This window comes from Vespula vulgaris, chromosome 9 (assembly GCF_905475345.1).
Source record: "Vespula vulgaris chromosome 9, iyVesVulg1.1, whole genome shotgun sequence".
Classification (NCBI taxonomy): domain Eukaryota; kingdom Metazoa; phylum Arthropoda; class Insecta; order Hymenoptera; family Vespidae; genus Vespula; species Vespula vulgaris.
In genome coordinates this window covers 6,492,205-6,505,000 of record NC_066594.1, presented here as the reverse complement: position 1 = coordinate 6,505,000, position 12,796 = coordinate 6,492,205, and the positions used below count along the sequence as shown (strand labels likewise).

Below are 12,796 nucleotides of genomic sequence, written 5' to 3'. Positions count from 1 at the left end.
AACGGCATTAACTCTTTCTTTCTTTCTTTCTTTCTATCTGTCTATGCTCGCGAGCATAAAATTATCCTCTTTTTTCTCTCTCTCTCTCTCTCTCTTTTCTTTTTCTTTTTTTTTCTCTCCTTTTTTCTTGTTTACTTCTTCCTCATACTAAAGATGAAGGTACGATATGCCAACTTGTTCGAACTTCTTTCGAAGTCACGTCCCACGTGAGTCTCACAATCAACCTTCGTCGTCTGATCGAGACGATATCGAAAAAGAGGGAGAGAAAGAGAGACAGATAAATAGATAGATAGATAGATAGATAGATAGATAAATAGATAGATAGAGAGAACGAGAGACATCAACAAACGTTTGTATTTAAGTGATTCTCATTAATAAATTACACGCATTTCTACTATGCTTGTTGTTCGATCATCATTAGACTTCTAAACAGAGATCTAACGATTCCTGTTACACGTGTTTTTATTCGAGAAATCTTTTTAAGGGATACTTGTCGAACTTCCTGGGTATATAAGGAAATAACCTCTTTATACACCCTTCACGTAACGCATTGATCTCGTTTGATTTTTACGTAAGAGTAAGAAAAAGAAAGAAAGAAAGAAAAAGAAAAGAAAATGTGCTGAATTCCTACCTTTTTCTTTTTTTTTTCCATTTTAATTAACTGATTTAAAAAGTTCTTTTTTTTTTCTTTCTTTACACACACACGCGCGCGCGCGCGCATACATAAAAAAAAATTGGAATGCTTTAAAGTTATTTACAAGGCGATAGGGAGAAAGAAGTTCCCAAATGATTTTTAAAAAATCAATTATTCATTTTCTAAACTTTTTGAACTTACTCCAATTAGTAATTTTACGATCTGAAAAAAGAAGAAAAAAGAAAAAAGAAAGAAAGAAATTTAGAATGAAAAGTCTCGAAAAAGAGTAATTAATTTTTTAAATTACTTAAGAACTTTTGACCCATCAATAATTAAATTGGGCTTGACGTCAAAAGTTTTTCCTTTTTCTTTTTCTCTTTTTTTTTTTTCATTTTTAAATTACTCGATTCATAATAATGTGGACTTCGTTCATTTCAAAATTGCAACTATGTAGACAATATTTCGAATATCTATATATTTTTTAAATATTATTTATCGAGGGATTCATTCATTATTTCTTTCTCTATTTCCTAACTTTCTAATTGGTCGATTTAACGATTTCTTGTTTTTCAAAGTTTCAAAGATTAAGACAAAGATATCCGCTACGAATTCTAACTTCGAATTGAGTTAAATCCAAAATTTCTATCTTTCACTTCAGTCCCTAATTAGTCGATTTGAACGAGAACTTTGTTACAAAATTACGATTAAGATGAAAATAGGTATTCATCACGCGTAATATTCATTGAATCGATTCATAACATTACAAACGTCATTATAACTACAACATACTTATGTATAAATCAATTTGATAACTATGCAAATTAATGAAACCAAAGATACTATTAAATTAATTAGATATTTCTATAAATTACTATAAATTAATCAAAAATTTCTTTGACATGATTCAACTTATTTTGAAATTTTTCTAATATTATTCTTGTTAACAATTTTCTTTTTTTTTTTTTCTTTCTGTCAAAATTACGACGAATTTCGATCATAGATCACAAAGATAGATTCTCACTTCCGTTATGTTCCATATTGAGACAACTACAATATATATATATATATATATATATATAAAGAGAAAGCTCTATCTCTCTTTCTCTCAATCTATCTCTCAACTACTTCGATCTACTTTACCACACACACACGTTACATACGTACAAAAACATATCCATGTATGTATTATATGCATGTACGTGTATTCAACGCGTTCAATTTTCTGTAGAAAATCAACCAAACGCAAATATGTATATTGACATATAGATTTATCTGGTACGTGATGATGTTAAATTTATCATGAGTCACGCCAGATATCTCAAGGCATTATCAACGCGCGTCGTTCGATAAAATTATTTTAGAAGCACGTCTTGGGGGAAAAAAAAAATTAAAAAATAAATTTAAAAAAAAAAAAAGAAAAGAATAAGGAAAAGAAAAAAAATTGCAGGAACAACAACAACAAAAATATGTAAATAAATATATACGAAAAAGAGATCGCAATTTATATTCTTCGTTATCATCATCGTCGTTGTCATCGTCTTCGTCGTTAAGTAAAGTGCAGAATATGATACTCTCTCTGTCTCTCTTTCTCTCTCATATTGATACACACACACATATTTACTATTTCATTTTAACCTATTGTCCTTGCCGATAATAAAAATTCGTATGTAAATGGAAACGAAAAAACTGTGTTTATCGAAGACTATAAAACCGATGAAGGGGCATCGATAAAAGATTAAAAGATTCTCCATCCTAATAGAAGCAAAAATTAATCGAGTGCGAAGTTTGTTAATAGCTTAAAAAAAAAAAAAAAAAAAAAAGATTCGATCGAACAAAAAGTGTTGATACGATTTTCTACACCAATATAATGCCAATCTACTATGTATTTTCGATAATTCGTTTTCTTTAGAAAGTTTACAAGCAATATGGTGGTATATACTCGTGAATTTCGTTGTCGATGTTTTTTATTCTATTTTATTGATAGATACGTATTAGTATATCGATAAAGTATAATATATCGATAGAAACTAGCCAAGGTTGTGATAATATATTCTATCATGTTAACCGTTAACCGTCGAGAGTACAGTTGAAATTTATATATATATATATATATATATATATATATATATATATATACACGATATAAATTTTATCTATGGTATTTCTCGTATATATGTACATATGTATGCATATAAAATTCTATGAAAACGAATGTCTCGTTCATACGTATATAAAAATATGTATATAAAGGATCTATATATGTACATAAAATTGTATTAATGTATGTCTTATATATGTATATATATTAATTATAAACATATAATAATTACATATATATATATATATAAATCGTAAATAAGAATATACATATAAAAAGAAATTAACTCGTTGTAATCATCACTTATTCGTGATATCAGAGTTAAAAGAATCGCCTTACGTAATAACTTCTATATATATACATACATACATATATAAATACGTATGTACGTCGAATATAAAAATTAGAAAAAGAATCATATAACAATAACGTTTAAATATATCTCGATAAGAAGTTAAGTTAATTAATAAAAATGTAGTATTTTCTATGTACCTAAGTACATACATAGATACCTATGTACATACATAGATACCTATGTACATATACGTAACATAGAAGACGATCGATATATCGAAAAATTTGACCGAATTCGAGACAATGGATAATATTTCCGAGTGTTATACGGTGTCAATTGCACGTTCTATTCCAGAATCCGTGTCACGATTATAATAACCATCGGTTAAGCTACTCTTATGAGATCGTTTGAAAGATTAAACGAAAGAACGAAAAGTGAAGGCTTTTGCCTGCGTGTTACATGGCCTCCTGTATGTCAACAAACTGTGCCTTGGTGTTTACATAAGAGAAGTAGATATATCCTTCGTATTAACTGACACTCTTTATCCGGATATAACAGTAACCTCTACCGTGTATTCCCCTTACGATAAAGTACTACAAACTTCCTTTTTCCATATTAAAATCTATAAACAATTTTATATCCATTATATATGTATATAGAGCGAGTTATAAGAATATTCGTACAAACAAAATGGAAATCTATTTCTATTATTTTTACTGTACGAATAATACTTGATCTATTCATTTATATTTCGTATGTATTAATGTATGTGTGTAATAGATGCATACATATATGTACATATATATATATATATATATATCGATCAAAGGTTTTAATGATTACGAAGCCGTAATTAACAAGGAAAGAATTAAAAAAAAAAGAGAGAAAAGAGAAAAAAAAGGAAAGGAAAAGGTCATCTCTTGATTGGACGAGCAGCTTCGAGGTAACAAAGCTAGGTATAGCTATAGTTATATTATACCTATACATAGGGACGTAATACCGAACGAAATTTCGAACGAAACCTAACCTCGATATTCGTCTCTCATACGTGAGACACCAAAAACCGTTGGAAATTTGAGATACTGATTTATAACGTCTCTTCTTATGAATACCTATATATACATATACACATATATATATGTACACACATATACATTCGTATACATACACACATACATAAATACGAGTAGTAAGAGAAAGTTCGTATATAAAAATTGTTTTCTATTACATAGGAATGCGCCTTGATCTTTGCAAGCGTAAGAAGATTAATTTAATGTCGCAATAAGATAAGATATATGCAAGTACGTTAGCTGTTTGAAATAACTGTCGATTGCTTTGATTTTTGAAAAGACGTCATTGTTAATAATAACGTGAACAAAAAAGAATGCATATATGTAAATATATAATTGTTATAATATATGTAAAATAAAAAACACATACCTATCATCGTGAAGACGTTTGAGGTCGGTCATCTCGCGCTCGAACTTGAATTTCGATACCTCGCAGATTAGAGCATCGCGTTCGCCGATGACTTCTCTGAGTTCTCTTTGAAGTCTTTCGATCTCTGCATATTGCCGGCTGATCAATTGATTCTTTTCTTCGATAATGGTCTCAACGTCGGGATCGAGTAGACCGGTTGCCGATTCGGCGGTGGTGGTGCCTCCACCACCTCCACCTCCACCAGCACCTCCAACAACACTGTTCAGTACCGCGCTCATACCGTTTTGTTTACCTTCTCTCTTATACGGATAATGATGGCACACACGCGATTCCCCCTTTCAAACGTTTTCTATATCTTTTTCTCACCGATTTCTTTTCCTTTTTCTTTCCCTTGTTTGTTTGTTTGTTTGTTTCTTTCTTTCTTTTTTTTTCTGTTTTTGCTTTACTTCGTTTTATCTTATTTTACTTTACTTTATTTAATTTTATATTATTTCATTGAATCACTTTAGCGTCAATCTTCCCGCGCACGATTTCCCTTTCTTCTTCTTCTTTCCGATAACACCGAGAAAATGTAATGAAAGAAGTAAATGGAATAAGAATAAGAATAAGAAGAGAACGAAAGACGAGAAAGATGAATACGACACTTCTTCTTTCCTCGCGCCTTTTATCGCGATCGAATAATACGACTTGTACAGCATCGAAAATCTCGATCGCTAAACCTCGATCGACCGTAGAAAGTCAAGGCAAGTTGCCGGTGATAACGCGCATAACGGATGCACAGTCTACCGTGAGAAATCGACGACTAACCGCCCCCACGATGCGACACCGTTTCATCCCAGCTTCGCCATCTTGGGACTCTCCTCCTTGTCTACTGTCCCACGGCCCGGTCCGGTCCGAATTCCGTATCGTTCCAGTTCTCCAGTCGTACTAAGCACCGCCTTCTTCGAACCCCCACCATTCGACTGCGTGCTATACCCGTAGTAATTCCCGCGCATGCGCCGTTTCGACGCTCGCGCCGCTTAAACTGCAGCGCCATCTTTGGATAGAGATTACCGTGCGTGCGAGAGAGAGAGAGAACGGAAAGAGAGAGAGAGAGAGAGAGAAAGAGAGAGAAAGGGATAACGATTACGCGCCATTTTTTGAACGTACAAATACTGGTTTTCTCCTTTTTTTTAAATTTAAATTCGCACGAAAAAAAATTTCACTCACTTTTTTCTCTTTTTCTAATTTCAAATTTGAATGATTTTATATTCGTAGCTAGGCTCCTAGCTTTTTTTTTTCTTTTTTTTTTTTTGTTATCAAAGAATAAAAGGCATATATTCGAGTTTAAAAATTTATAATAAATGATTGTAATTTCTTGTTAACTTACCATCGTTTATTTTATTAATGGGATGGTCTTGTCTACGAATTTATTTATGTTAAAGCCTCTTTTATCGTTTTGTTATTTCTATTCTTGATTGTTAATATACCTGAACATTGTTAATGATTATTTGATATTTGTTTATGTTTCGATTAATACTTAGAAATATATTGTAGTTTATTTAACCGTTACGTTTAATCGGAAAAACTAATCGATAGTTAATCACGTCTAAAAGGAACAGTAAACCTTGTTGTTAATTATTATCTTTTACACATCGCGACGAATCGAATAAGAAGGACTCGTATAACGAACTAAAAAGTACGTTAGTAGAATGCTAATGGTACGTAGAACTGGTACTGCCATCTGCATCATGAATTACTAACTTGATAACTCAAAATAATTTGAATTACAATTTTTTATATTTTATTAATATAAGATTTTTTATCGTATAGTAAATCATACTTAGATATATTTACATGAATATAATTTATTACATAACTAAAAATTAGGATAATCTTTTTACCACAATAAACACTTTTGTATAACATAACGATCTACAATTTCTATTCAAAAAAATACATATATGAAACGTGACTTGATATCACTTGAAAATTTATATCTAAGACTGTACGTGTTAATAACAAAAATATACTCTATATAATTTAACATAACGTATAATAAACATTTTAAACAGGTTCGCCCTGCGATATTAATACCATGCACTTTATATACATACTTTAATTGTATAATGAAATAAATTACCATGTTAAAAAATTTTGTTTTTACGTAGTATAGAATTTATTTGTAAACAATAATTGGCAAATTTAGTCTTTTATCTCCGGATCAAAACATTTAGTAAAAATCATTTTATATTTTATATTTATTGATATGGATAATTACTGAAAGTATGCACTTTAATAATACAAATAATGGATCATTCAGTTGTTGCGTTAATATTTAACAAACAGCTATAATTACTCTTATAATAATCAAAAATATGCACAAGTTTGTATGTTCTTCTGCACATTTACATAAGAAAATAAATAACTCTGCAACAATGATTAAAAAGAAGTGTATATCTGTGTATGTGTATATATATATATAAAATATTAATTGAAAAATATTACAATAGAAAAAAAGTCTCAATAATGATACAGAAGCTATAAAATATGCAATATAAGTATCATATAATTTGTTGTAAATACTTGTAATACAGAAAAATCTTTCTTATTTGCCACAAGTTGTCTAATGACAAAAAAAAAACTGTTGTATTAAATAATAAAATGTATTTTTAGATAAGAAACATTACTTTACTAAAAGAAATTCTAAATGTATAGTATCTTTAGAAGATATTATATCATATAGTATAGCCAATAAGACATTTTACTGTTTTCTTAATAGTCTTCGCACATTTATGCAAGACATAATATATATAAAATCATTCGTTTTTAAATAAGTGCACTTTATCTGTGTACCCATTTTTCTTGATTCAATTCACTTGCCACTGTAATAAATCAATCATTTTAATTAAAATCTTATAAAAAATAATTTCAATTTCTAACTACAATCTTATATTAAGAATATTAATATATAAAAAATATATAAATTTCAAGCCTTGTCTGCATTACATTAATCATACATTGTACCTTAAGTTTCCCTTGCCCACTAATATTACCAGCTTCTTCTTCAAGTTTTTGAAGTTCCAAAGTACGTTTTTGTTTCCTTTTAACCGACTCAATATCTTTTATACCTCGTTGTTCCTGTTCTGCTATTCTCTTTTCGGCTGCTTCCATTTGCCTTCTTCGTCTTGTTTCCTAAAAAAAAAAAAAGAAGAAAAACAAAAAAAACATGAATTTGTATTAAAAATTCATAATCAAAACCTTAATAAATCCATTCTACGTCTGTAAAGTTTACTCATTAATTCTTCTTGTCAATAGCAACAAGTTATTTTTTTAATTAATTATGAAAATGTTTTGTATTAGTTTGTATTATACTTTTTTAAAAATACAAACATAATTAATTAAACATATTTAATTAAGAAGATATAAATAATTGAATATAAATTCATATAATCATAATAATAAATATTAGATTCCATATATAATCTTTGAAAGTAATATTTACCAAATCGGGTGTTAAGTCGTCACACGAAGATGATACTTTGCAACAAGATGCACACAAAATCCCCATATTACAGATAATCAAGAATTATTAATTAGAAAGTACTCGCACTTTTTATAAACTTCTATTTAAAATAGAGAACGACGAAAAGACAACAAATACGGTTATCGATTGCGTGCAACTATCAACAGTACTTTATTCAGCAGGTTGTTAACTTATTGCGCGTTTCAAATGAAAAAATTCTAGATATTAAATTATTACCAAATAAACTGAAACTAAGGCAAAAATTGTAATTTTTAACATTTTTAAATTTATAATTTAAACGAACAAAATTTTTTATTCAAATTGTATTATAAAAGGATTTTTCTCGTATAAATATATAAATATATACACGTTTATATCAAGTTAAAAATTTATATTTCTAAAAATGGAATAAAAAGACATTCAAAAAGAGTTTCGATTAATCCACATTATAGATATTTGATATATCTAAATTTATTATTAGTTATTTTTAATAAGCATACGAATGATACATTGACGTATCTACAAACAGAATGATTTTGTATATATACGTTTCTGAAATAGTTATATTAAATGTCTATAAAGGTGTGTATATTACTAGAAGTATTTAATTTTTTCAAGTTTGAGTTTGCGTTTGGAATGATTGTATTCAATTAATTATTTGCACTTCAAGCACCATCTAGCAACTAATCATTTAAACTAATTTGAAGTAACTATGAAATTACATTCTATTTACAAACATAAAATTAAACTATTGATATTACGTACAATTTATAAAACGTAAAAGCTTAATGTTAATATTATTGTATTATACTATCATAATATAACAATTTTTATATTTTATTTACTAAACTATTTTTTAATATCATATATATGTGATCAACAAAAATTATTAGAATAGATCATCGTTGTTATAAAAACGCTGCCAATGTTGTCTTTAAACTTTTATGAATCACCTTAACAAATAGTAAAGACATTCTTTGTTAAATGAACTTAATTATACACTTTTTATTATGTTCGTTATTAGCAAGTGTAATTCTACAATATAATTACCAACATAATATCTTTTGACGAATTGACAAGATTATTGAGAAAAAATGTATTAATATATCCAAATTTATATTAGACGCTTATAAATCTAACTACCCTGTTATTAATTCACTTTTTGTTTTCTTTATTTTTAGTTATAGATGTGACATTTTGCTTGGATAATCTTCTTAGAGATGATGCTTTTTTGGACTTGAGATTTTCATTTTTATACATACGTCCCGACGATAACTTAGTATTGTAATTTGAATTACGATTCATTGAAGGTTTCAATGGTGATATTTGTTTTCTTCCTGTACATAAATCTGAGAAATACATTTTTCGTGTGCGTTTTTCTTTTGTTAACATTTTCCCAGGTGTTGTAAAAAAGTGAGACTTATTGTTATTCTTCACAACTGTCTCAGATTTTTTTTCATTATTTTCATGAATATTCCATCTCGCTAAAACTTTTTCATAATTTTCATTATATGACATAGAAGAAGAAGAAGAACTGGATAATGACGTTGGAGATGCTTTCTTCTTACTTGTGATCGCATTAATATTAATATTACTTTTATTAGATTTATTTATAGTTGAATTAAACGTAGAGTTAATTAAAGATGCATCTAATATTGTTAATTGATCATCCAAATAATTATGATAATCCTCGCAAGACATTAATACCTTCATAAACTGATTATTGTTATCTTGTGGTTTATTTGAATTAATATCTAATATCGATTTACAATACGGTTTTGATTTTTTTTGTTCTTTCATTATATTACACTCCGAATTAATTTCCATCATTTTCTTTGCTGTATCTAGACATCTACGTCGTTTTATGACGATTTCTGATAAAAGACTTTTATTTAAATCATCCGCACAATTCAAGTATTCAGAATCTAACTCTCTTTTACATCTTTTATAAGATACTTTTTTCAAATTCTTACTTTTATCTTCATCTTTGTAAACAAAATTCTCTGGTATTGAATGTAGATAAGAACAATCCGAATTCTTCGATCTTTGTTTCGATTCTTGAACTGAACTTTCATTTTTCTTTCGAATTTTTATATCATCTGTACTGTTTAACGAAGCCATCTGTTGTTCACAAATTGTAAAAACATGATCCATACTTAACAAACTACTATCTGGCACGGTAGGCACGGATACAAGATTTTTTTTTTCATTAGGAAATAATCTTTCACATTGAGCTTCTAGATACTCAAATGATGAATCGGATGAAATAGATGGTATAACAGATACATCACATAATTTCTTGTTTTTTGATTTAAAAATATTTATTGGTGTCTTACGATATACTTTCTTGCCTGTGTTAACTGGACTTGGTGTTTTCATTTTGTAAGAATCTGGATGTATGGATAATAATGATTGTACTTCTGAAGAATACTTATCATTTGTAATTTGAGTAGAGTTAATAGAATTAGTAGAATTTGCAATTTTTGATATTTCTCTACTTGGCGATATATTTATTGTCGAAGAAAGCATTTTTTCTGGCATTGATTCATTTTCTATATTATTAGACATTTTATTCAACTCTTTACTTATTTTATTAAAATTAATAAGAGAGTTATTGCTCGCATTAATGGTACTGTTTATAATAGACTCTTCTATAATAGTTATTAATCTTTCAGTAAATTGTTGTGGCGAAGAAACATACTTTTCAGAAAGCCGCTTATAGATTTCTTGTTTCGTTAAACTGGCTTCTGTTGGATTTAATTTGCTATCCAGTACAAACAGTACATTATCAAATTTTTTGTATGATTTATCGCTTCTTTTGTTTCGAGATATTGGTGAATAATTCTCCTTGTCGTTTTGTATCGTAAATTCATTATTCCCAATACTTGTATCTTCAGATAAATTAATGTCGCATTTTTTTCTGACAATTGGTTTTAATGAATTATGTGATTCTGAAAAATGATAGATGAAGTTATTACATTACAATTGAATATAATCGTAGTCTGATCTATATCAGGAAATCTCTACATGTTATTCGAATTAAAATGATTATTTATCTAAAATATTTATAGCGTTAACTTTTAAAATATATCGACTTACGAAAATTATTCAAAGAATGGGTGAAATCATCTCTTCGACGTCGACGTAAAGCCATTATTAAGTAGACAATAAAATGTCAGCATTCAACCGTTTACAGCATCGAATTTAATTCAAATTGAATCGTTTATCATAGCAACAGTTAAAGCTGTGAACCAATATCCCTAGAGACATGTGCAACTTTAGCGACGAATGCGGAGAAAAAATGAACTAAAAGCGCGTTAGAAAAACCTTATCTCTTCTCTCGATACATCGTATCGATGTAAAAGCTTCTACAGGTGAATGCTCATTCGCATTTTACACGAACTACATACGTATGTAAGACGAAAGTACAAGTAAATTAACCAATCTCAATCGAATATTGACTTTTCGTAACACTCACACATTTATCCATAAAATTTAAAACGTAACGTTAAGATATTCGGTAATAATAAAATTTTTATAGTTATGTACACGCTGGATAGCTATTATCACAGAGTACGCATTTTATTTCTAAATTTATGTATATGATTTTAAAACAGATATAATAATGAATGCATTAAATAATGAAATTATTTATATCTTCATTGATAACACGAATGAGAATACAAAAAATGGATAATATGAAAAGATAAAACAGGAATATAGTTATTGACGATAGAATGGTAAAACAGGAATGTACTTATCGGTAGCGATAAAAAAATTCCTAATTATTAAGTGATGGTAAAGTAGATTTTTACATATCGATCTTATTGGCGCTTGTCGTATAGATACATTGCGCCTAGAATACTGCAAAAGGAAATACATATATATTATATATAATTTCATTATACATATCGATAAAAAAATATTATATTGCATATCTGCTTGTATTTAATTCCAAAACAAATAGAATAATGAATGCATTAAATAATAAAACGATCTATTTATATCTTCATTGACACGATAAATGAACAATATGGAAAGATAGAAACAATCATCGTAAGACGTAATAAATTTTGATTGAATTTAAATGCAGCCATTAGCTCGACAGTACTTACATTACTTACATTTTTTATGTATTGCAAGTAATATCGATTTCCAGGTCTCACCACTTGGAGGTTGCTGCATACGGAGACCCACGAGCTAAGACTCTACTTACTAATGCCAAATATTTTACAACAATAATAATTATAATAATTTGGAAAAAGCAAAATAAATCGCGAAACGAATCACAAATTTTTTTCTAGTCAATTGAGATTAGATGAAAATTTATGTATTCGTATATCGACCTACCTACCCGATAAACGCGAAGGAATAGAGCACATTTTATGAAACTCTATTCCTAAATAAATGCAGACGTCCATATCTTGATCCACATCATGTTGAAACTGAAAATAAAATGCAGTAATTCCGATGTACACGACCTATATACACCATATAAAGATTACATATTTTATCACATATTATTTGATAATGAGAGCACATAATATTATAAAGATATCTATTTTTTACTTTATATATTATATATGTATACATATAATTTCTTCGGATGATGTAAACAGCACAGCTACCTGTGAACATAAAACATCTGAACCATCTTATAATTAAACAAGGAGCAATCAAAATAATATATATAAGAAGCAGTCAAAATAAGATGTGGATTTCATATAACTCAGTTGCCATCTGTGAACATAAAACATCTTATGTGTAATTAAACAAGATGCAACCTAAATAATATGCAAATTTTATACATTAAATAAATCAGCG

At 28.4% G+C, this 12,796-nt stretch overlaps 3 protein-coding genes across 5 annotated transcripts in view; all 3 read right to left on the bottom strand.

Moving 5' to 3' along the window:
- The window catches only part of LOC127066080 (IQ motif and SEC7 domain-containing protein 1), a 109,147-nt gene extending 103,747 nt beyond the window's left edge, over positions 1-5,400 (bottom strand). For 2 of the 3 annotated variants that reach the window (XM_050999358.1, XM_050999360.1), the window contains exon 1: positions 4,468-5,400. In XM_050999358.1, the coding sequence (XP_050855315.1) occupies positions 4,468-4,745 (278 nt within the window). In that variant the 5' untranslated portion in view covers positions 4,746-5,400. The remainder of the gene's footprint in view (positions 1-4,467) is intronic. The other variant, XM_050999354.1, reaches the window with a different exon arrangement.
- Positions 5,401-6,296: 896 nt separating this feature from the next.
- On the bottom strand, positions 6,297-8,171 carry LOC127066096 (small VCP/p97-interacting protein). Its single transcript, XM_050999390.1, has 3 exons — positions 7,952-8,171; positions 7,474-7,641; positions 6,297-7,331 (listed from the first exon to the last, which is right to left on the bottom strand). Exons 1-3 carry the CDS (start codon positions 8,015-8,017, stop codon positions 7,317-7,319), a joined length of 249 nt encoding a protein of 82 aa, XP_050855347.1. The 5' UTR covers positions 8,018-8,171; the 3' UTR covers positions 6,297-7,316.
- A 271-nt stretch (positions 8,172-8,442) lies between these two features.
- Positions 8,443-12,436, bottom strand: LOC127066087 (GATA zinc finger domain-containing protein 14-like). The gene is made up of 2 exons (XM_050999373.1): positions 11,072-12,436; positions 8,443-10,923 (listed from the first exon to the last, which is right to left on the bottom strand). The coding sequence occupies exons 1-2, from the start codon at positions 11,124-11,126 to the stop codon at positions 9,128-9,130; spliced, it is 1,851 nt and encodes a 616-aa protein (XP_050855330.1). The 5' UTR covers positions 11,127-12,436; the 3' UTR covers positions 8,443-9,127.
- Positions 12,437-12,796: the final 360 nt, after the last annotated feature.

What these genes read in the sequence shown, in the direction of transcription:
- LOC127066096 (XM_050999390.1), bottom strand. Translation starts at nt 8,017, where the DNA reads ATGGGGATTTTGTGTGCATCTTGTTGCAAAGTATCATCTTCGTGTGAC. An exon ending in ACGACTTAACACCCGATTTG is followed by an intron (nt 7,642 to 7,951) that starts GTAAATATTACT and finishes TTTTTTTTTTAG; the next exon opens with GAAACAAGACGAAGAAGGCA.
- LOC127066087 (XM_050999373.1), bottom strand. Translation starts at nt 11,126, where the DNA reads ATGGCTTTACGTCGACGTCGAAGAGATGATTTCACCCATTCTTTGAAT. An exon ending in CCATTCTTTGAATAATTTTC is followed by an intron (nt 10,924 to 11,071) that starts GTAAGTCGATAT and finishes ATCATTTTTCAG; the next exon opens with AATCACATAATTCATTAAAA.